Source organism: Manis javanica, chromosome 11 (assembly GCF_040802235.1).
Source record: "Manis javanica isolate MJ-LG chromosome 11, MJ_LKY, whole genome shotgun sequence".
Classification (NCBI taxonomy): domain Eukaryota; kingdom Metazoa; phylum Chordata; class Mammalia; order Pholidota; family Manidae; genus Manis; species Manis javanica.
The window spans coordinates 100592479-100617960 of NC_133166.1; the positions used below are offsets into that span (position 1 = coordinate 100592479).

Here is a 25482-nt window from a genome sequence, read left to right on the forward strand (position 1 = left end):
GATTTGAAGGTCCAATTTTCAAAAATGAATAATGAAGACCTCTATACATGCAAATACATTCCTCCAATTAAAAAAAATGGCAAATTCAAATATGCTTCTTTACCCTCATTTAAACCAACTTCTCTAGAAAAACTGGTTTCCCCACATATTTGACAAATTATTTGACAGACAACATACTTTATACCCATAGTTCAACCTCACATATAAATTAAGTAGAAAAACCTGAAGCAGAAACTACTATAAAAGTTTATTTTGGTAAGCATAACAATCTTTGGTTGAAAATGCCTCAATCAGGCTTTAAAAAATATTAATAGTACAGCCACGCCTTCTAAACAAGTGCTATGTTCTTGAAAAGTATGTGAAACCAGGTACAGTAAAACTTCAACTTCAGATTTAATTCAGAATTCCTGTCTATTTCTGCTCAAGCTTCTCTTCCTAAAGTACCTGCCTGAGATCACAAAGGGAAGGGACACTTACAGTACAACAAACACGGCCTAGAGTAAATCAGTACTGCCACCGGGTCACTCAGGATTCCCAGCCATCTCCTTCTCAAGGCAACCATTCTTTGGCCCGTTTGTGCTACTAAATATAAAAGTGTAAAACAAAGCCTGTAAAAATGGAATTGGAATTGGAGTGGTGGTCCCACCTCTGCCCACTGGCTTATTTGAAAGACCCCTGCCTGGTGTGAGGACTTGAGAGCCACGATCTATTCCTCCAGAGTATAAAGTGCCACCTCAGCTGTTTCCTTTTTTCATCCCTTTTTACAACCAACAGCAAATTCGCAAAGTTAAGTTTCCTTTTCTGAAATACGTGTCTTCATTTTCAATCTGCCTTTCAGCAGATGAGGTCAGATGCTCACAAAGACTAAGATGCCGATACAACCGGAGGCTCTCAGATGAATTTATTCCCTGCAAAACTGCCTAGTTTTAGATAACATGCTTAAGGAAAGACATCTCCTTATTCACGTAGGGAGAAAAAAAATCACCCATAGCCAGAATTTAGAGGGGATTTTCTAGTTCTTAAAGTGTGGAGTTCCCTTTAAGAAGATGCCCTAAAAGAGGACAAGGCCGCAGTGCCCTCTGTACTGGGAGCAGGCATTCTCACTATGGGTGTGCGGGCCCTGTCACTTCTACAAAAGTAGGCAGCTGATTCTGAATTATTTCCTAGACCAGTTTATTGATAAAAGGTGAAGATGAATGCCATACATTAACCTTGTAGCTGCTTTTGATCATAAATGATTTTTAGTTACAACTAATTTTTTAAGAATAGAATTTTACCCTATTAACTTTGAGTATTTTCCAGTCATATTCTTAGAGAAATCAAACTTGTTCAAAATCCCAATTTTTCACTGTTCTTGTTCTGGGCTGAAGTTGTGAACACTTATTTCTAAAGACTTTTGACAATAAACAATATATAAAACACGTTGGTTGTTGAAAGAATGATTCTTAAAAGAGTCTTAATCTAAATCACTGAAAAAAGATTTCAAAATCACTTCCTTTACAAATGAGAATGTAATGTCAATTGGAACTATATCAATCACTAAAGTTCAAGATTTTCTTAAAAAAAAAAAGTCATTTCCAACCTTAAGACTACCAGGGCTACATACTGTGTTGACATTCCCTATAAATGCATGTGTTATTTAAGTGAAAACAGACAAGATGTTCATATCCAAATGCACACGTTTAAAGCAGCATCCAAGGACGGTGACTGCAATCAAGTCACATTAAAATGTTAGCATTGTCTTAACAGTTGCATTCAAAAGACTGAAGGAAACTAGAGGATAACTTTTATAGGCTATTTTTTTCCTTCTAGTTTTATTGACATGAAACTGATATACAACATTGTACAAGTTTAAGGTGTATAGCGTAATCATTTGGTAACATTTTGTAAAATGATCACAATAGATTTAACATCCATCACCTCAGTTACAAAAAAAATTTTTTTGCTTCTGATCAAAACTGTCTAATATCTACTCTCTTAGCAACTTGCCAATATACAATATAATAGTACTAATTATAGGCACCATGCTGTACATTAATTACATTCCAGTACTTGTTTATCTTTTAACTGGAAATCTATGCCTTTTACAGTTGTCACCCAATTTCCCCAACCCTGTATCTCCCACCTCTGGCATCAATCAGATTTCTATTTCAATTGGGTGTTTTTTTATATTCCACATATAAGTGAGATCATATATGCCTCTCTTTGTCTCACTTATTTCAACTTAGCATAACGCTCTGAGGGTCTACCCATGTGATCACAAATGGAAGGCTTTCCTTCATGAGTGAACAGTATTCCAATGTATATATACAAAGCATTTTCTTTCTCAATTTATCCATTGATGATATTTACATTTTCCACATCTTGACTCTCGTAAATGTTGCTGCAATAGCCAGGAACAACTATCTCTTCTGCACAGCAATTTCATTTCCTTTGCATATAAAGGCAGAAGTGGAATTGCCAGATCATAAGGCAGTTCTTTTGAAATTTTTTTAAGGAATCTCCATACTGTTTCCTAGTATGGTAGCTGTATGAATTTAGTAGGCCTTAACATTTTAACAGATCAAATGATAAACTGATGCACCAGTTTGTGTGTCTGCTATGCCGGATTGGTTGATTTATTCTGGTAAGTGCTGTATGCAGCACTAACCTCTGTTTCCCTACAAGGCAAGGTAAAAGGTAGCATTAGAGATAAACGAAAGTACAGAAACTCAATTTCAGAAGGTCACGTACAAAATAGACAATTAAAAAAAAAATCTGTAGTATTCAAAGTCCCTGAACTAGGAAATCAATGATTCTTTCAAATTAATTTCAAGTGTTCAACTAGTTGTCTTCTACAAACCCTTCTTCTCTCTCTCCCTGTATTATATTTTTAACTCCCTTCAAAAACAAGAACTAGTGTTTGCCATACAAAGTATTTAATAAATACTTCTTCATTTTAATTTAGGGCCAGTAGGAAAGACTGGAGAGAAACGTGTTTTCCTAATACAATTTTAAATCTGGCTCTGAGATAAAACTTTTAGAAAGGTAACAATTCCAATAGTATTCAAGTTCAATATTGCCTTATTTGTCACTCACTGTCAATCGTCTTCAGGTGAGAGATTCTCCTAATACCTAAAGTTCATCTCACACTATAACTACATCTTGCTAAAATCTATTATTCCAGTCCAGAACTGTCCGAAGAAATATAAGGTGAGTCATTCAGGTAATTTTTTTCTACAAGCCACATTTTAAAAACTAAAAGAAGCAGGCAAGATTATTTTAATACGTTTTACTTAACCCAATACAGCCAAAATACTAACATTTAGCAATATATTTTATATTTTTTTCATATTAAGTCTTTGAAATCTGTTGTGTATTTTACACTTATAGCACATCTTACGTTGAACTAGCCACTTTTGGGATCCTCAGTTGCCAATAATGGCTGTAACAGCAGAATTGGAAAACACTGTCTAGTTCTTGCCTCAGAAATTAACTGTAGCAGACTAAGAAACCACTGTATTTTTCTATTTTTCAAAGTCAGTACATTTTTTTTTTCTGTAGTTTTGGAATCCTTTTCTATAAGTAGCTTTAAATAGACATCCAGTATATGATGAGAAAGATAAATAAGCATTACTATAAATTTAAAGAAATATTTATTTGATATAATGAATTTGAAGATAAAAATCTGAAACTAAATTACTAACTACACTTATTTTATATTAACTTCAGTATTCATTAAATTAACTTGAAATGTTTACAGATATCTGGAAGCTCAGGAACCTGAACTCCTTTCCTGGTGGGCTTGAGCTTCAAAGGAATTTGGAGACCAAGCAGGTAAATGCACAGGGCTGGGTAGACAGCCAGTTCTACTACACTGTGCCTTCCCCTCTGGCCCTGTGAGCAGACACCGTTTTGCTTTTACCAAGAAACTGCCCTTCCTATTGGCCTTTCCAGAATCTGCTCCCAAGCGCTTGATTGTAACTGAGGGTAACGCCTCCCACGGTAAGTGGTGGGATACCCAGCTCCCCCTTCCCAGCTACGGGGGCACATTTTGGCACAAATGGAGGGACACTTCCAATTCATGCCAATTCAAGGGCAGAAGGTGGAAGGTGGAGGAGGTCAGGGGGTTTAAGGTAATACAATTACTTATTTTCCAAATTAAGAATTTTTTTGTTGGTTTTTCTTTCATATGGTAAAGATATCCTGTCAAAGGAAACAGATAAATGCCTTGACAGAATTAATATTTATGAATTGAAATTATATTGAAAATATTTAATGTATTTTGGGTTCTACAACAAGGTATTTATCCTCCCTGAACTTAAAATGAACAGATTCTGTGATTATTTCCCATTGGGCTAAAAAATCCCCTCACTTTTAGGTTTTCATCACAGTCTGATGAAAGGACAAGGCGACACGCCCCTCCCGGAGCCCACGTCAGCGCCTGTCAGTACACGCTACTTATGTGCAGAGCGGGAACGGTGTAAGAAAACCTCAGCAACTTAGCAGAGAACAGGAATCTGTGTCCTCTGTGATGTTTACTGCCAGCGTATCTTAGCTCATGTTATTGTTACCCAAATATTCATCGGACATTTTTCAAAAGAAAGGACATCTCTCAAAACAAACACAGAAAGCAGATACCTTTTAATGATAAAAGCTTCTTCTCAGAGAGAAATAAATTTTACTTCTCTGTGGCTCTCACCAGTTAGGTATGTGCTGAACAGAGGAAGGGAAAAGGGCAGAATAAACTCGTGACACCAAACCAGGGGAAGTGAGCGGCGCATCAGTGGGACAAAGTCCACGGCAGAGGGTGAGGCGGGGGAGACAATCCGCTCACAATGACAAGGGCGGTCCTGGCCGTCCAGTCCAGAACAGGCACCTTGCGCGAGAAGCTCTTTCGCTTTGAAGACTTACAGGCAGAACGGACTCTGCACCTCTGTGCAGTCAGTTTACCTCTGAAACCACCTGGCCTGCAGTGAACACTGTGAACTCTCTCACAGAGCAAGACTGTAAGAGGCGGTCCTGGTCTCTAGCACCTTAGATTTCGAGGGAGTACACCGAGATCTTATTAAATCCATAAGCAATGTCTTAGAAATCAATTTTAGGATGAGTCACACATTTTCAGGTGCATGTTGACTTTTGCACCGAGCGGTTTTCTCCCCTGGCACATCTGGTGTCAACCTCAGGGAAGGTCTCACATGACCTCCCATTTCTCTGGGATAGGCCTAAATTTCATAACTCATAATTTCATGTGCTCTTTCCACTAATTACACAATCTTTGTTACTTATTAGTTGTTTAAAAATTTTTGAAGTTTGTTGAATGGTCAAGAATTTAAGAGCCAAACATAAAATGTTCAAGTTAATTTGATCCTTTGGCATTTTGCCTCATGTCACTATCCCACCACCTGAACCAGCCATTAGATATAGTAAATCCCACAAACTTTTGTAACATTCATTTAAGCAGACAACTTAAAAATTATGAAGTTACTGGATTGGTCATTATTAACATTAAAACAGGCTTACATTATAACATAAATATTTAGTCACAGGTAATAAAATACATAAATTATGCAAATAGCTCTAATGAACTTATTGTTAGTGAACTCTCACTTATTCAGGGATGATTTAACTCGAGTAAAGAAAATCATGCATTTATGGAAAAAAGTCACAAATAAATGAAAACATTAATGTAAACAAAGGCATCTGTTTTTTGGAGCCACAAAGTCATGACATGCAAAACGGGACTCAAGCAGTAGCAGAGGAGAGAACAAGGGCTGTGGATTCTCAGACTAGGAAGCATGGTAGGAGATTAGTTAAGAAAGAAAACTGGAAGGGAAAAGCCAGGGCCAGGTAGATGGGGCCATGTTAGACCAACGGGATCCTCTTCTATTCTTAGCTGAGAGCTATGAAATGGGAAACCATAGCAGAATACTTTAACCTGGTGGCCATTTTTCACCAATTAATTTAAATATGTGTAAGGATTTAAAAATAACTTCTTCCACTATTTTTGTAGTTAGAGATGGAGACTGTGGAGGGTAATTATATCCCAAAATCTCATAAATGCAAGTTTACATTAATCCATTTTATACCGAGTTTTAACAGCAATTTGTGATTGTCCCTAGAACCCTGGTTCCAGAGTCATCCCTAGAAATACAGAAGTACCTACACACATTTAGAATCTTGTAAAATGCTTTCTAAGGCAACAACAACTAATTTGGGGGGAAGAGATTCTGGACATTTAAGAGCGAAAAATATTTGCCTTTTTAAAAACATTTTTTTAAGTTATTAAAAAAAATACCTTAAGTATTACCCCACACCCTTTTAAAAAGCATACATATAGAAGAGGAGTCTTTAAAAAATCTAGTTGTCTTAGGAGACAAGCTTGCCAATCAACATGACGGGGTTTCCTCAGATTTCAAGAATGTGCATGGGCACAGCAGAAGTCTACACCCGGGGGCTCGGAGGGCAGTCCGGCCCAGCAGTCTCACCTGGGAGCTCATCAGAGATGGAACCTCAGACCGATAGTGATCTGGGGACCTCCCTTTAATCTGGGCATACAGTGCACAGATGATTGTTCAGCTTTAAAACTCATTAACTGTTAACCAGAGAGAGTCTGATTAATACTTGCTAAAGAAACTAAGTATTTTGATGCAGTGATGTTGTAAACAAAGAAAGGAAAAGAAGGCTATTTTGTTTTGCTTTCTTGAGAAGTTATTTCTACACAAAACGTTTGGACTTGTAAAAATATTTCATTCATAGTATTTTCAACTCAGACTGCAGTGTATATGTAACTTAAAAAATATACCACTGATTGAGAAATAAATATGTGTATCATGTGTTCCATAATTGTGAGATTTAAGAATCATGAAGATATTATGCTATTTAAAAAAGATCACCCAGTAACATAAAAAAAGTTGAATTCTTTATGAGTTTAGAATGTACTTTTACTATATAGTCCAAACCCAACTGCTACTCTCAAAGGAAAATATATCATAAAACCATGAATGCCAATAGTTTTAAAATTATTAGTTTGATTTAAAAGCTGTATTCAAAGCAATATGGGGAAAGAAAATCACAGAAATTAGAAATTTCAAAGCACCTAATTTGGTCTAAGATCCAGGATTTATTCTAAGTCTTTCATTAAATTATAAATTATTTCATTAAAATTTAAGTTTGATGTTTAAAGACCCATTTTTCTGAGAAGACAGGTATTTGTACATTTTTTCTATTCTAAGGCCCCCTTTTTTTCATTTTTATACATAAAAAGACAGATAAAGTGAATGCAGTGCCTTGTAAATCTTACCCTCTCAGCAACATTAAGTTTAACCCCATCAGATTTACTTCAACCTAGTAAATTAAGAGAACATAAGAGGGAAATCAAATAGTGTTGTTTTTAATTCCTCAGCTTAACATATATAAATAACTCTAAGTGAATTAGGAATTTGAAGGAGACACCTACATAGCTTCTTAAACTCCCTAGGTTATACAGAATAAAAATGGAAACTTTGATCATAAAAATGCAACTGTCAAAATCTTCACAGTGAAGTACTTCAATTTAATCTTGGCCACTAGTCCCAGTTTAGGAAATATGGTCAACCTGGATAGCAAAGATGCCATAATAGTCCATGATTTGCTGTAGAACTGAATCCTCAAATCCCACAGAAATGTTTCTTACAGGCATAATAAGTGGAGCAACTCTGCACAAGAGTACTCTTATTGCAAAGATAGTAAAACCAGCTGAAAATATTTTTAGTAGACAAATGCAATTCGGATGGCACACTCATGAAGGCATGCTTTAGAAGACGGCATGCGATACGGACAACAAACAAAAGACTCAAAGAAGTATGTCAACAGTGAGAAAGACCAGTAAGTTAGAAGAAGCGCGCTTTAATTTACCCTCTTTTCCTCTTGTGAAGAAACGCGTAGAGGCCACCAGCAATTACTGCAATGCCAACAACTGCAGAAACAAGGAAACAAAATGACGTGTAACTCTGAAGACTCATTACCAAGATCCAAATGGCAGAAGAAGTAAATGCAGGTCACATTTCAGTGGTTAGAAAGTGGTATCTTATTTAAACACATACACATTCATATTTTGTCTGGACTCTTCACTATCTAATCCAATTCCCTGGAGTCATTTAAACAGTCCACAGTAAGTTGGAGAAGAGTCCCTGTTTAATTTAGAAAAGTACCCAAAGCACATTTGGGACACATACTCATATAGCTAATCATCTTGAAAGCACAGGTAGTATTCAGGATTTGCTACTAAGTGGACATGCAAAATATAAAAGAATACACATCGCCAACACAAGGTCATGTATCACATAAAAAGTCAGGTTTTTCTAGACTGTTTAATTTCAAGTTCTAAAAACTATAGAAACTGAAAAATCCTTAAAAAAATACACCTCATCACAGAAATGTTTTAAGTGGTATTAAAGTCTGGGATACTTACCTACACTAAGAACAATCACAGCAATGATGCCTCCACCTGAGAAAAAATGCGAGTGGTTTGAACACGGTCACATATGGGCCTCCGGATTTCAGCTGCATTTTAATTTTGATCAGACCATCATAAACTGCAGCAAAGACAACCTGGATCAATCGAGTTCTGGCAGGACTGCTAGTGCATCCAGGTCATATTAACCACAGAACCCTTCCAACCAGATTCCAGGGTTAGGATCCCCCTTATGAAATTCTTAATGGGCATCTCAGCCTTCACTGTTTTGTGCTGAAGCTGCCATACATAGTATTTAGAGAGGCTACTAGGACAAGAATTCACTAGCTTAGAGGAGAACTGTTTTAAAAACATATTATCCCATTATACTTGGTTTAGTTCAGTATTCATTCTCATTTCTTATGATTTTGTTACAAAGTTAATCACCCTTTTTTCCCCCAAAAAGCAAGTTATAAATAATTCTATTAATCTATCCACAGATGCTACTTACAAGTCTTCACTAAGAATACTTTATCTTATCATCAGCCTCTCCTTCTCCCCCTCCCCTTAAAAACTTAACACACAGTCCTAATTACCAAGCAGAATCTAAGAATGTAAATCAAATGCCAGGGCACGTATATAAAAATTATGTATTTCTGACCATTCAGACAGCAATAAATAATACTACAAAATCTTAATTCTTAGAAATGTTTGTCAGTAGTATTTCTGCTTCTCAACTTCCATTATTCTTATTAAATTTCTATAAGTCAGAGCATAAAATACCATGTTTAACTCTGTTCTTTTCATTTAATAAAAAACTGTCAAGTGTTTAATATCTTAACATGGCACTGAACTTACTCGTACAATGACAGTTTGACCAGTGTTCAGAGGACAAATGTTAAGAAACTTAAGGTACATTTTTATAAAAAGGCTAGATTCTAAACTAGCCTAATGTAAATAAAAATCATAATTTATTTATGACTAAATCTTTATATTTCATTTAACTGTCACAACTATACTTCACCATTTTCTTTACATATATTGTGTAAACTACCTGCGCCTCCCTAATATTGGCCACACCAGCCAGTTGTAGGAATAAACTAACCCAACTTATATTACCTTTAGGTTCAGTAGTGTCATCACAAAATAACACTACCACATGGAAAGCAAGTTATGTTTTATATATTTTAACCCCCATATAACCACAGCATTTAAGAAGGTTATCTCACCCTACCAGGAATCTTAATTTGGGGTACCTCTTAAAATCTGTAGTATCTACATGTGTCCATACATACATACTACTGCTTACATTTGTCATGGTATCTGTTCTCTTAACATAACTACAAATGTCAGTTATCACCCATTTGTGACATGTTGTTACTTCTCTAACTAAGGATAATTGAAATATGTCCAGATAGAATTCTAGGGCTTCACAATAAACACATGGTTATTAATAACCAAAATAATACCTAAATTCTCAGTTCCTTTAGGTGGTGTTCCATCATCAGGACGTCCTAGAAAAAAGAAAAAAATGGAAATAAGTAAAAAAGTAAAATAAAAGAAAAAATAAAACTTAAAAGACTTGTACATTCACAGGTTTTGATTTTTTGCCTTTTTACAAAACCTTTATAAATTTCCTTACATAAATTAATGTTGCTCCATAAAAGTAGTATCATCAAATATTATAGATTTTATACTCAATGTCATCAGCATTCTTCCTGTTCAGCAACACTTCCTGTGACAATCTTCTGTGTTTACTGCAAGCAATGTATCCTAAGTATATTATCAAAATTAGCTTATGGATTAAATGTGATTCCATTTTAAATTAAAATATACAGGAGGGCTTAATAGATGATTTAGAAGTTGATGTGCAATAGAAGAAAACTTCAAAATAACAAAGGCCATTTATGAGAAAAATCCATAGCTGCATCACAATCATTGATGGAAGACTGAAAATTTTTCCCTTAAGACCAGGAACAAGACAGGATGCCTGTGTTTGCCAATTCTATTCAACATAATATTGAAAGTGCTAGTCAGAGCAATTAGGCAACAAACAGAAATAAAAAGCATCCAAATTGGGAAGAAGAAATTATATGATCTCTGTTCCAGATGTCATGATCTTTTATATAGAAAACTCTAAAGACCACACACACACACACACACACACACACACACACACACACACACACACACACACACACACACACGTTAGATCTAATAAGTGAATTCAGCAAAGTTGTAGGCTATAAAATCAACATGCAAAAGTCAGTCCCATTTCTATACACAAGCAATAAAAATCTAAAAAGGAAATTATAAAACATGATTCCATTTACAATAGCACCAAAAAGAATAAAATATTTAGGAATAAACTTAATCAAGAAGGTGAAAGACCTGTATATTGAAAACTACAAAACCCTGCAGAAAGAAATTGCAGAACACATAAATGAAAGACATCCTGTTTTCATGGATTGGGGAACTTAATACTGTTATTAAGATGTTAATACTATATAATAGCAGTCTACAGATTAAATGAAACCCGTTACCATATTGATTATGCATTTGCAGAAATAGAAAAATCCAACCTATAACTGATGTGGCACCTCAAAGGCACTAGGAATAGCCAAGACAATCTTGAAAAAGAAAAGCAAAGTTAAGGGGACTCACACTTCCTGATTTCAAAACTTACTAAAAAGCAAGAATAATCAAAACAGAGTGGTGCTGGCATAAAGACAGACATGTAGACCAATGGAACAGAACAGAGGCCCAAGAAATAACACCCGCAAATATGTGGCCAAAGGATGTTCAACAAGGTTCCAAAGGACATTTATGGGGAAAAGACAGTCTTTTCAACAAATGGTTCTTGGAAAACTGGATTATTGACAAACAAGTGAATGAAGTTGGACCCTTACTTACACCTATATAATAACTAATCTGAAATGGATTCAGAGAACTCAGCATAAGAGCTAAACCTATAAAACTCTTAGAAGAAAACAGAGGACAAGCTTCATGATGTTGGTTCTGGTAATGATTCATGATTTCTTGGATGTGACATCAAAAGCACAGGCAATAAAAGAAAAAAATAGATGGAAAGTTCATGAAAATTAAAAACTTTTGTACATCAATTGGCACTATCAAAAAAGTGAAAAGGTAATCCACAGAACTGGAGGAAACATCTGTAAACCATGTATCTGATGAGGAATTAGTATCCAAAATAAATGAGGAACTCCTAAAACTCAATAACAAGCAAACAAATAAAAACAATTCAAAATTAGGCAAAGGACTTGAACAGACATTTTTCTAAAGATATACAAAATACCAATGAGGACATGAAAAGATAATCACTAATCATTAGGGAAATAAAGTAAAAGCCACAGTAAGATACTAGTTCACATATAGTAAAATGGCCATAATCAAAACAGATAAATAACAAGTGCTGACAAAGAGGTGGAGAAACTGGAAATTTTGTGCACCTCCTGTGGGAATATAAAATAGTATAGCCTCTGTGGAAGACTGTAAGGTTGTTCCTCAAAAAGGCAAACACAGAATTACCATATTACACAGTAATTTTACTCCTAGGTAAAGAACCCCCAAAACTCAAAAGAGAGACTCAGTTACTTGAATACCAGTACTCAAAGAAACATTATTCACAACAGCCAAAAAGTAGAAACAACCCAAGCGTCTAACAGCAACAGATGAACATTTTAGGGAAATGCAGTATATACAAATAATGGAAAATTATTTAGCCATAAAAAGTAATAAAGTTCTGAGATACATGCCAAGATAGATGGAATTTGAAAACATTATGCTATGAGAAATAAGCCAGAAGTGATTTCACTTCTATGAGTTACTTGGAATAGTCAAATTCATAGACAGAAAGTAGAAGAGTTGTTATCAGAGCTGAGCGAAAAAGGACGGAGAGAGATAATGGGTATGAAGATTCAGTTTGAGATGATGAAAAAACTTTGAGACAGATAGTAGAGATGTTTGCACAACAATGAATATACTTAATATCACTGAAATGTATACTCAAAATGGTTAGCATGGTAAAAAATTAAAGTTGACCTAGAAAAATTAAGAGAGAGTAGCCTGACCATTTCTGAAAAGGAAGTTTTCTGCCAGATATTAAAACGTATCACAGGAATACAGTGGGAAAAAAATGTTTTTTTGTGTGTCAGCACAGAAATGGACAGAGTTGGAAGGACAGAAAGATGACAGAACAACTATGAATTTAATGTACGATAAAAATCGACACTTTAAAGCAGCTGGAGAGGATACAATTTACTCAGCCAATAGTGCTACTCAGTCATTGGATGAGGGTGGGGAAGTACAGAAAAATGATGTATCATTCCATATACTGTAATGATTTTAAGTTGTACCAACGATTAAATGTAAAGAATGCAATCAGAAATCATAGTTGAAATGTCTATGCAGTTTCAGCAGGAGGGAGACCTAGAGCTTTTACAAAAAAGACACAAAACACTTAACCATTAGGGAAAAGATTAATAAATCCAACCACCTCTGAATGTAAAACTTCTACACATACAAATGATCACTGATAGGAGGCTAGAAGAGGAGAATATTGAAGTCATCACTAAAAATGATGGGAATAAATCCCCATCCATGAAGTGGAAAAAAAAGTGTAAATTTCAGAAAAAATATAAATAGCACAATGCCATTTTTGAGGGAAAAACACCAAAATATATATAACTACACATAAAAGGATGCTTATGTACAGACATAGACAAAAAGACCCTATGCTATTAATTAAGTGATTAACTCAAGTAATCGAAGAGGGAAAAAAAATTAAAAAATCTTTTACTCTGTATACATCCATGTTTGAAATTTTACAAATTTACTTTTGTATACTATGAAATTAAAAGTAATAAAAAACAATCAATACCCAATAGTATAAAAACCTTAAAAAGAAAACTGGTGAAAGTAAGGCAAAGAAGAAAAGACCTAGAAAAAACGTTCACTTCATGTTAATAGGACTTTAATTTGTAATCAGTTCTGACAAATCAATCAGAAAAATATACTACAGACCTAATAGAAAAGTGAGTAAAGGGCATTAAATGTAGACCAAAGAAAGTTCAACTTCATCGATAATTAATGCAACTTAATATAAGACATCATTTTTAGCCACCACCTTACAAAGTTCTTAACAATATAAGTAGGATAAATAGTTACTGAACCTGGATGACTTGAAACTGGAGTAGTGGTTGTATGAGTAGGCGTGGAACCTGGAAAAATTAAGTCAATTCAATTCACCAGCCTTATCAACACAAGATTGTGGATTGAATTTTGATTTTAAAAATGTTGAATTATTCCTCATTTCCATTTCAGCATGCATAATTCCTTCGATTCTTAAAACATTAGAACAATAGGAAATATACACACAGATTAGAAGCTGGTAATTGAGATTTGAGTTCAACACCCTCATTAAACAAGGGAACTAACGCCCACAGAAATGATGTTTCTTGGGTCAGCAGGGCCAAACTAGGACCCTGGGCAAGGCCTGCGCAGGCTGGCGCTCTTCCCACTGTCCCTGTGAACTTTTGCTCCTGCAGCAACCAAAGAGCAGCCAGACAGCAGCACAGAAATCAGGAAGATAACTCCTTCCACCATATCAAAACCATCTCTCAAGTCGTGATCACTAGTCCCTGCAAGAAATCCTGCATTTTATTTCAACAAATGAGGACTTCTCCTACCCTTTGGCTGCTTGAAATTTAATTTCTGCTGCCAAATAAAAACACCAGTAAGAAGAAAAAGGTAATTGTATGAGCTGGGCAGGGTAGATGAGAAATACAGACCTTGTCAATTCCCCAGTTTAAATTGTACTACATAAAAAGAACTAAACTGGGTGCAATCTGGCAGATGAAACATAGTACTGAACCAGGAATATACCCAGTAAACAGATGGCTTACAAAATGAATGAAATAGCAAAGTTGCTGGCACGGAAAACATACACATGAAGAAACAAAAGCCCTGGGCCTTCCTCTTCACGAATATCCATTCGCGTGATGCTGTCTGTAAGTCACAGGAGCTACCTTGGGGCTGCCTGTATGGCAGGCACATGCCAAGTGCTTTAAGTGCATCCCATTTATACTTCACTTAATCACCAGTGGGGAAGGCATTACATCATTTTACAGATAAGGGAACACATTTAAAGTTTACATAACTTGCCCAAGTTTATATACCTGTTTGTATCTGTGGACTATGGAAAATAATTTTATAATCACTAAATATAACGACGAAATGGCTATAAATTGTGTTTCTCCTTTCATCACTAAAAATTATGAATAAGCACAAATCACATGCATATAAAGGATTTTTGTAAAGCACAAATACGAAGTTACTAAACCTGAGACAGCTGAAATTGGAGTTTTTATACTGGGAGAAGTCACCACTGGAAAACAAAATAATGTACACTGGATCAAGTAGTGGGGAGTTATTGCTAGCATTTGCACAAGTAATTTAAAAGATTTTGAGAATTATAAGCAAGAAGTTACTGAACCTGAATGACTCAAAATCGGAGGTTTGGTAGTGGCAGGAATCGGCGCTGGAAAACATAATGATGACCATCAACCACTTTGGAATTATTGCTTTCTTTTCATGTATGAATTATGCTTTTCACTCTTGACTTATTTAGGTAAAAATTCCCATGCCTCAGTTTTCTGCAAAATGGTTGCTATCCATTTTTACACATAAAAAAGCTGAACAAGAGAAATAATATACCTGTGTGCTGAATATAACATGCTAAGACTCTATGAAAACACACAAAATGCCTACAGCAGAATTTGTAATCGTGCCATGCATCTGTCATTGAAACAAATATAACAGTTTTTAAATACTAAAATTGCTTCTTTTCAATTATTCCATATCACTGATATTTAATGTCAAAGAAATGAAATGTTAAAGAAACATAGAAAGAGGAAAAGACACCCTTTGTACCTTTAAAGCATTCTGGCTTCCCAGGCTCCCAAGTACTTTCAGCTCCACAGGTAACTATGTTGGTGTCTTTATAATAATATCCCTCGTCACATGAAAATACAATAGTCGCTTTGTAGTAATATTTTCTTGAAAATCCTGATTCCAGTTTTCCATTTTGAATATTTGGAGGTTCACATTTGACAACTGAAAATGGAGAAATTCCAAAATTAATGAAAAGCTACTTTAATGTAAAGCCAGAAAAACTAGTGCAAAGCAGTAGTTTCTAGTGGGAACAAAGAAACAAAAAAAGGCAGGAAGTTAATTTAAAAAAAGATAACTATATGTGCATTTTATTCTAAGTAAACAGATTTAGAAAAATCTAGTAACTTTTCTCCACCCAGAACAGATTTTCATTATGGTTTATTGGCTTTCCTACGTGTTTTTCCTTTACTGACAAGTTTTGTAAAAGGTCTGACTACCACATATAAATTAAGGGTAAATTCAAAAGCAACTTACGATACTCTTTAGTTCTCAGGCTGTTTTTTTTTTAAGTCACGTGGACACTGACTGCACTACCCTGCTTTTTTTTAGAAAGGTAGGGAAGACTTTACTGAGAAGGTAACACTTGAGATCAAATTTAAAAGTTAGGAAGGTGGCCACGCAAAGACATGAAAAAAAGACAGTTCTCAGGTGACAACAATACATACAACTGGGATGTTCAAGAAGCAGAAGGACCAGTGTACATATTCTGGTCCACAACCCAAACATCAAGAAATACATTTCACATCATACACCAGTTTATGTGCACACAGGCCTGAATAAAGTTAGAGATAAACTGAGCCAGCACAGCAGGGTACTTTGGTATTTTCCCCTTTACTCTACTTAAGAAGTAAAATACTGGTCACGACCCTCTAGATCGATTTCAGAATCTATCAATGGATTTGGGAGAATTGGAATAAAAAACAAAAACAAAACCGTAACAAGGCTGGGTGGTGACTTGTTCTGGACAACATCTTCTGAAGTTAAATCTGAGCAAAAGACAAGCGCCAGATCAGGCTGGGCTTCTAAGCCAGGAGGGCTCCTCCTCCTTTCCTGGGGCTCTGAATTTCCACCGGGTGTCATTTCCCTTCAGCCTGAAGAACTTCCCTGGGCAATTCCTGGAGCGCAGGTCAGCTAGTGACCAATTCTCTTTTGCTTCAGTTTATCTGAAAATGTTCTTAGTCACTTCAGGTTTGGAGGATGCCCCTTGGCAGCGAATTCCAGGTGAAGAGCTTTGTTTCCTCCCAGCACCTCAGCAGGTGCTGCTTTCTAGGCCCCCCAGGTCCCTGAGTGAAGTCAGCGGGCATTCTTATTGGGGGGGGGGGGCTCTCCTCTCACCTGGCTGCCTTTTCTTTATCCTTTGTTTTCAGTAGTTTTACCATGATGTGTTTAGTTTAGTGGGGATTTCCTGGTAGATTTTTTTAAATTATTTATTCTGCTAGGATCACTAGACTTGCTGGGTCTGTGGGATTAGTTTTGGATCAAATCTGGAATAATTTTGGTCCATATTTACTCAAATAATTATTTATATTATTCTTTCTGAAACTCAAATAACATGTATATTTGACTGCTTGCTACTTTTCCACAGCTCCGAAGTCTCTTTCTTTCTGTTTTTAATCTTTCTTTTCAAATCATGTTGGATTTCTACTGTCCTGACTCCAGGCTCACTGACCTGTTGTGCCAATATGCTGTTAATTGCACTAATGATTTTCTTTTAGTTAGGTTTACTGGATATAACCTACATACAGTAATTTAAGTGTACAGCTGTATTAGTTTTGACAAATGCAAATAATCATGTAATTACCACCACAATAAAGGCATAGAAAAGTTCCATTATCTGCAATACGTCCTCCTACCACCTTGTACTCAACCCACCCTGCAAGCCAGCTGCCTTCACCACCAGGCAACCACTGATCTGTTCTCCATCCCGACAGTATTGCTTTTCCATAATGTCATAATGGAATCAAACCTTCTGAATATGACTTATTTCACAGAGCATAATGCACTGGAGATTCATTCCTGTTGCTGCACGGAGTAAAAGTACATTCTTTTTTATTGTGGAATATCATTCCACTGTATGGACATGGACATAGCACAGGTTGCTCATCCATTCACCTGTTGAAGGACATGTGATTGTATTCAGTGTAGGGCACTTATAATTAAGGTACCTATGAATATTCTCATACAGGTTTCCACATGAACATGTGATCATTTTACTTGGACTACTGAGTTGTATGTTAAGTGTTATGCTTAACTTTCTAAGAAATTGCAAAACTGTATTGTAAGTGGTCAGACTGCAGTCTTACCAGTAAAAATGAGAGTTCAAATTGTTCCATATTCTTGCCTATACGTGGTATTTTTAGTTTGTTTTGAATTTCAGCCATTCTTACAGGTGCTTAGTGGTATCTCATTGTGGTTTTTAAATTACATTTGTACTTACTGATGATGTTGAACAACTTCTCATACATTTTTTGCTACCTAAATATTGTCTTTGGTGAAATAGGTCTATTCAGATATCTTGCCCATTTTTTAAATATTGGGCTTTTTATTATTGTGCTTTGAAGAGTTCCTTACATGTTACAGATAATCAGATAGGTACTTTGCAAATATTTTCTCCCAGTCTATGGCTCCTTTTATTCATTCTTTTAAAGTGTCCTTTGAGAGCAGAGTTTTGCTTTTAAGAAGTCCAATTCATGAATTTTTTTTCTCTTTAAATGATCATGGTGAGACAGGGATCATAGGCATAGTCAGAGTAGGGTGAGGGCCTCTGGAAAAAGCAAGGCAGGATATTTGCAGTCAGAGCAGTGTAACTACATGCAAGGAAACCCCCTACCAAAACTAAGCTCTAGAATCATTCTTCAGTGAGATCAGTTAATATTCCCCAGATAAAGAAGAGTAGCACATGTTTTTATTATGCTAATCATTTGTAATCATGTGTAAAATTCACTTTAGCATGCTAAAAGGCGCAGGCCTACGTGCTGTCTTTCCTCCTTCAGACCTGATGAAGTGATTTTGCAAACTGGGCAACTAATTTAGCTTGCAGGCCTAGCCATAAACAACATAGTAAAAGCTAGGAAGGATTCCACCTTAAAAGATAAGATTGCATTTTAATACCCAGGAAGTTAAGAAGTAAGATTCTTACTCTTTAGTAAACAATACCTTAGCCCACCTTGGGGGCTGGGCAGGTGGCCTTGTTTGATATGCTCCCAGACCAAGACGCCCATAATTCAAGGGAGAAATCAGAGCAGTAAATTTCTTGTGTTAAGTTAATTCCAGATATTCAGGGACCACTTAACAAGTCCACATCCCTAAGCCTTTATCTGGTTCCCAAAAATCCTCAACTGCCTACAAAACCCCTAGATAACGCACCCCTACGGGCTCTCTTGTCCCCGCTGTCCTCTCACTGTATCTGTCAATAAAAGCCTCTCCCTGGCTCTCCTACTTTCACTGTTGGCTAAGTTCATTCTTCAACTCCGCAAACAAGAAACCCGGCATCAATGGTTTTAGAGCTCTATTTAAGAAGTATTTGACTAGGTCACAAGTATTTTCCATAAACGTTTTCTAGTAAAATTCTTGGAGTTGTGCATTTTTCATTTCATTCTATGACCCACTTTGAGTAAATGTTTGCATAGGCTACTAACATGGATTGAGGCTCTTTCTGGGGTTTGTTGTTTTTTTATTTATTTTTGCATGGATCTCCAATTGTGCTTGTACTTTTAGCGTTTTTGTAAAAGTACCTGTGACAAAATCAATTGGGTATCTTTGAAAGGTTCTATTTTTAGACTTTATTCTGTTCCATTGCTCTATATGGCTACCCTATCACCAATACCACAGTCTGGGTTATGTGCTCTGTGGTATGTTTTATAAGTTTTGACACCAGAGAATGAGACCTCCCATTTTTTTTCTAAATTGTTTTGAATATTCTACTTCTTGTCTTTCCATGTAAACTTTAAATTCAGCTTCTCAATTTCTACAAAAAGTTCTGCTGAGATTTTTATTCAGAGAGTGCTGAATTTATACACTGAACTGACATCTTTTATCGAGTGTTCCAATTCATGAGCACTGAATTTCTATTTACTAAGGTCTTTTAAAATTTCTTTTTTAAGTGTTTAGTCGTTTTTACTATTCAAATCTTCTACATACGTTGTTAGATTCATACACAATTATTTTGTGTAGTTTGGAACTTTTGTAAAGAGTACTTTAAAATTTCAATTTCTAATGGTTTATTGCTATTATATAGATATACAATTGCTTTCTGCTCATAGACTTCTTATAACCTTGCTTAAAACTTCAGTCTTTCAAATTTTCTACAGTCAGTAATGTCATAGTACATATAGTATATTTTACTCCCTCCTTTCAAATATGTATGCCCACCTTTACCTCCTGCCTGATTGTACTGGGTAGAACACCCAGTACAAAGTGTAATAGACTAATGAGGGTAGACATCCTTGTCTTTATCCTACCTTACGAGGAGGTAAGTTATTTTATTATTGTAAAGTATAATGGTAGCTGTGGGATTTTTGAAGATGCCTTTTATCAAATTAAGATAGTTCCCTTCTATTCCTATTTTGCTGAGTTTTATCATGAAAAGATGGTGAATTCTGTGAAGTGCTTTTTGCTTTTATACCTTTTAAGATGATCTTAAAATTTTCTTTTGTAATCTCTTTATATGGTAAATTACACTGGTTATTTCTTTCATTTCAATCAACTTTTCATTCATGGAATAAATTCCTGATTTTGATGTAGTCTTATCTTTTGCTTATGATGTATTCTTATTTTTGTATATGACAGGATTTGATTTGTTAATATTTTGTTAAGAAGTTTTGGTTCTATGTTCATTGCGGATATTGTTTGTAATTTTCTTGCAGTGTTTTTGTCTGGTTTGGTGTCAGGGCAATGCTGTCCTCATGAAATGAACTGAGAAGTACTCCCTCCCCTTGTATTTTCTTGAAGAGTTTCTGTAGAGCTGCTATTCTGTATTTCTTATATGTTTGGTAGAATTTCCCAGCGAGGACATAGGACCTCTTTGTGAGGCTTATACTGTCAAATTTATAGGCATAAAGTTGTTTATTTCCTTATTATCCTTTAAATCTCTGCCGGATACTTCATGATCTTTTCATTACTGATACTGGTAATCTGTGTCCTGTTTTTCTTGGCAGACTGGCTATCGGTTTATCCATTTTATTGGTCATCTCCATGAACTACATGTTGGTTTCACTGATTCTATTTTGTTCTCTTTTCATATCACTGATTTCTATCTTTATTTTTCTTTCTGTTTCCTTGTTTTCAATTTGATTTGCTCTTATTTAGTTTCTTAGGTGGAAGCTCAGATCACTGATGTGAGACTCCTCTTAGTTCTAAGTATCTCATACTATAAATAGCCTTCTAAGCAGTACTTTTGCTGTATCCCACAAACTATGATCTTTTGATAGGTTGTATTTTTATTTTTATTCAATTCAAAATACTTGCTCATTTCCCTTGCGACTTCTTTGCCTCAGCAGTTAGTAGAAATGTCCTGCATAATTTTCAAATATTTGGGGCTTTTGGAGGTGTCTTTACTTTGATTCCTACATTCATTCCATTGTGATCAGATAATGCACTCTGAATGATTTTGTTTTTTGAAACTTGTTAAAAATTATCTTAATGCCTAGAATATGGTATTAAAGAATGCTCCATGAACATGCACTTAAAAAGAGTAAACATTTTACAGTTATTCAGTGGTTTCTTTCTTCCAAGAGTCAAATCCCTCCAGTGTCTTCCTGATTTTTGCTCACCTTCCAGTACCTTAAACATTGTTTTTAAAATATGTTTTGTCCAGAGTTTATCAATCTTATCAGTGAGAGGGTTGATCTTTTACAATTTATTCTACCATTTGCTAGAACCAGAACTCTCAGACTTCTTATAATACAAGCTAAAACCTTATATTTTTAAGTCTGTGTAATGGGTTTTTTGATGCTTTAAGAGAAAAAAAATCCTAACTTATGAAATATACACAGTAGCTCATAATATGTTAACTATAATGCCAAGAACATGTGGGGTGGTGGGTGAAGAACTCTACAACTATTTTTGTTTCAATTTGACCTATATTAAGTTAAATTAGAAACTAATTTAACAGGAGGAACAAGCATATATGGGTGTTTGTTTTGGTTGTAGGTGAAAGTATTTACAAAGTGTTTCCATAGTACTTACACATGAAGAAGCATGCAGGGAAACATCTTACCTTTACACTGAGGAGGGGCACTGCTCCAGACATCCCTCCCAGAACAAATAAGAGTGCTCTCTCCAACAAGTGAGTATTCATCTGGTCCAGTTGAACGATCACAACTATAAGTTACTACTTCATTATAGACAAAGAAGTCCTTGTCACTATTGGTGTATTTTCCATTTGGTATTTTGGGGGGTGGTGCACACAAAATCTCTTCAAAAGTGAAAAAAAGAGAACATGAAAGGCAAAGGAAAGGTAAAAAATTAAGATGGCATTAGTAAAGTACTGTGAACTGCCTTGAATAAATTCGTAAACATGATTTCTGCAAGCTAGCTGTGAGTCCAATATCCACTTAGAAGATCCTATGAGAAAATGTACTATCCTATGTTCCAACCACAAATGTAAAAGTGAACTTTTAGAACAAAATTCACTTGTTCAAATACCTATATACAGAGTAACTGTTTGAAATACCTACACTTATCTGGAAGGTCATGTTACATTTTGTTCTTGTCGTAAGAGATGCTGACAATTTAATGAGAAAATGTGCTTGTGATTAAAAATAACAGTGCAAGGTAAGAAGTGCTTTATAATTTATAAATATATCCATTTGCTAAATTGGTGGTTCACAATAACATCAAGCTATCATTGTCTTTCATCAATTTCTTCCTTTTTTGTATGTGTCTTCTCACTTTTATCCTTACAAATGTACAGTGGAATTTTCCAGAAACTACAAATTGCATGATGATGCAACAGACTGAATCTAGATGTCTTCCTGTAAGCCAGGTACTGAGATTTGCAAAAATGTACAACAATCTACCATTCTATTTGTAATGGAAAATTTTGCTTTTTCATAAAAAATGTTGACTACATTAGCATCTATTAAGCTTACTGTTCTTAAAAATTAATAAATAGTTTTTTTTTAACTTCTCAATTTTAATTCCAATACAATGAATATCAATAGACTAACCCACATATAGAAAAGGTCTTTAGGATCTTTGTTTATTTAAAAGCATAAAGTCCCAAGGCCAAGAAGTTGTGAAGTGCTGTTCTTAATTCTCAAGAGAGAATTTACTTACTTTCACATAGTGGGGGATCATGACTCCAGTCCACATCATTGGTTTCAGCAGAAATTTCACAATATAGAATTTTTTGTCCAATTAAGTCAAAACTAAATGAGAAAACAAAAAGCTACTGTATCCTTTAGCAGTTAACAAGGTGCATATAAAAATGCAGCAAATTTTTATATAGTTGTTTTTCTGCAATAATCGTTTGAAGAAGAAAGTAAAGAATTTCTGCATTTGAATACATCTGAGCGAAGAGTAAAATGTCCCAATAAATTTGTCATGCCTGCCAGTCTGGTCTCTTTGCTGTCTCTGGTGATCACATTACACGTTCATTTCTATGCCTTTGCTCACGACATTCTGCTCAGTAAGGGCAATAACTAAATAGAGGGATCAGGCCTGAGAGCTTGCCTGCCTGCACTCAAGCCCCAGGTCCACAACCGGCATGTTATTTCCGTTTTGGCAAATCCGTTAACATTCTCTTGCTCAGTTTCCTCATCTATAAAAAGGGGTAATAGTTCGTATCTCCCAGAGATGTTTCAAGGATTACATGATTTTGCATATGATGCATGGTGAGTGCTAGGTGAGTTTCAGCTGTTCTTAATATTCTTTAGTCCAGAATATCTTTCTAGGAGTGGCTCGGGAACACTACTATGTGATGAAATCTCTGATGACTTAAATTCCCAGTACTCTCTCCTTCTAAACTCTAATGTAATGACCATGATAATTCTACTTATTTGGTACTTCTCACTTACTATTTTGCTTTGACACATTGCTGTATATATTGTTTTTTTACTAAGGACACAACTTTGAGAAGACTCTACATTTTAAACTTTTGGTATCTTTCAAACTGCCTAATAGGTTCTCTCTATATAACAACAGGCAGACCTCATTTTATTGTGCTTCACTTCACTGAACTTCACAGATACTGCACATTTTACAAATTGAAGGTTTGTGGCAGCCATGCACTGAGCAAGTCTATCTGCACCATTTTCCAATCAATACCATTTGCTCATTTCATGTCTTTATGTCAATTAAATATTCATAATTTAAAATATGTACATTGTTTTTTAGACATAATCCTACTGCATGCTTAACAGATTATAGTACAGTGTAAACATAACTTTTATATACACTGGGAAACCAAAAAGACCCATTTGCTTTGCTTTATTGTGGTGGTCTGGAACTTAATTAACAATATCTTTGAGGCATGCCTATATTGACAGGTTACTCCAATATTTTCATTTGATCGAGTTAAAAAATAAACTGTGAAACTACCTATATGCACTTCCAGCAGACTTTCCCCCCAAGTCTCAGCTCTTTAGTTCTGTGTTGTAATATATTAGAACAGGGTTCAGGGATGGTAAAGTAGGAAGCACCACGAATCTCTCTCCCCAACTAGAAGACAACTGCACTCTTAGAATCTGCCAGATGTAACTGTTTTGGAAGTCCAGAGTCTGTTCTCTGTTCAGTGGCTTGCAACTTCCAAGGGAAGACTTGGAGGGATAAACTGCATTAGCTTCAGTGAATTTCAGCTCTTACTACAGTGGCAAGTATTCACCCTCCATCTCTATCAGGCAGTCAGCTGTGCAGGTGTTCCTAGAACAGTTTGTAAGAAGCTTATGGGAGTTAAGGTAGGCAAAAAGGACCCTGTCTCCAAATACCAGGGATCTGTGCTTTTATCACTGAATGCTACATCTTATCACAGAGATGCAGTCAAAGAGAGAGCTTTGCAGCCCTTGTTGTTGCACCTCTCCCCACTCTTAAAAGCCCCTTCTTAACTGACTGAAGTGACTCCCAGGGTATTTAAAGATCCAGTGCCCGTTGCTCCCCACTTCATTTTTTCACTTTTCCCCTCCCAGAAGCCAGACATTAAAAGAATAGGACATTCAAAACCAACTGCATATACAAGGAAAATTAAAAACTGAAAATTAAAAAACCTAGCAAAGGTTTAGTAGAAAAGACCTGAGAAGGCCTTCAGTTTACATCTCAAGCTGATACTCAACACTGAACTCCTTATGGCAATGAAAACAACAACAAAATAACATAAAACTGCAAGCCTAGGGAAGGGACAAATGCTGGTTTTCAGAGCTAACACATTATTAGATTCAAACATCCAGTTCAAGAAAAATCACAAGAAATAAAAATAAACAGGAAAGCATGGCCCACTCAACGGAAAAAATAAATTAACAGAAACTGTCCCTGAAAAAGACCTGATGGCAGATCTACTAGAGAAAGACTTTAAAATAATGGTCTTAAAGATGATCAAATAAATAAGGGAATAAATGAAGAAAGTAAAGAAAATGTACCAACAAAATGGAAATATCAATAGGAGACAGAAAACCTAAAAAAATAAAAAGAAGCCATGTGAAAATTCTGGACTTGAAAAGTACAATAACTGAAATGAAAAATTCACTAGAGGAATGAAAGATTAGAGCAAGCAGAAGAAAGAATCGATGAAGTTGAAGATAGGACAATTGGAGTCTGAATAACAGAAAGAGAAAAGACTGGAGAAAAGTGTACAGAGCCTAAGGGACCAACAAGCAGATGGACATATATACTATGGGACTCTCAGAAGGAGCAGAGAGAAAGGGGTAGAGAAAATATTTGAAGAAATAATGGTTCCTAAATTTGATTAAAGACATGAATATAAATATCCAAAAAGCTAAACAAACTCCAAGTAAAATGAACTCAAAGAGACCCATTCTAAAATATATAATAATCAAACTTTCAAATCTTGAGAGCTGCAAAAGAGAAGTGCATCATCACAACAAGGGATCCTAAATAAGATTATAAGCAGACTTCTCATCAGAAATTTGGAAGCCAGAGACAAG

The 25482-nt window shown here is 35.5% G+C and overlaps 1 protein-coding gene and 1 long non-coding RNA gene across 9 annotated transcripts in view; one reads left to right on the forward strand and one right to left on the reverse strand.

Annotated features, from left to right (window-relative positions):
* Positions 1-233: 233 nt before the first annotated feature.
* Positions 234-25482, reverse strand: part of LOC108383984 (membrane cofactor protein) — a 37190-nt gene continuing 11941 nt past the window's right edge. Inside the window, exons 4-14 of one of the 8 annotated variants that reach the window (XM_073217012.1) lie at positions 22664-22755; positions 21603-21800; positions 15365-15547; positions 14928-14972; positions 14775-14819; positions 13606-13653; positions 9883-9927; positions 8432-8467; positions 7876-7936; positions 4621-4695; positions 234-2660 (exon numbers count right to left, since the gene is read on the reverse strand). In XM_073217012.1, coding sequence (XP_073073113.1) covers positions 4644-4695; positions 7876-7936; positions 8432-8467; positions 9883-9927; positions 13606-13653; positions 14775-14819; positions 14928-14972; positions 15365-15547; positions 21603-21800; positions 22664-22755 — 805 coding nt within the window. In that variant the 3' untranslated portion in view covers positions 234-2660; positions 4621-4643. Of the gene's footprint in view, positions 2661-4620; positions 4696-7282; positions 7327-7875; positions 7937-8431; positions 8468-9882; positions 9928-13605; positions 13654-14774; positions 14820-14927; positions 14973-15364; positions 15548-21602; positions 21801-22663; positions 22756-25482 lie in introns of those variants that run through there. The other 7 variants (XM_073217014.1, XM_073217015.1, XM_073217011.1 and 4 more) reach the window with 7 other exon arrangements.
* Positions 3111-7145, forward strand: LOC140844489 (uncharacterized). The gene is made up of 2 exons (XR_012122893.1): positions 3111-3816; positions 4361-7145. It is a non-coding gene; the product is annotated as an uncharacterized lncRNA (long non-coding RNA).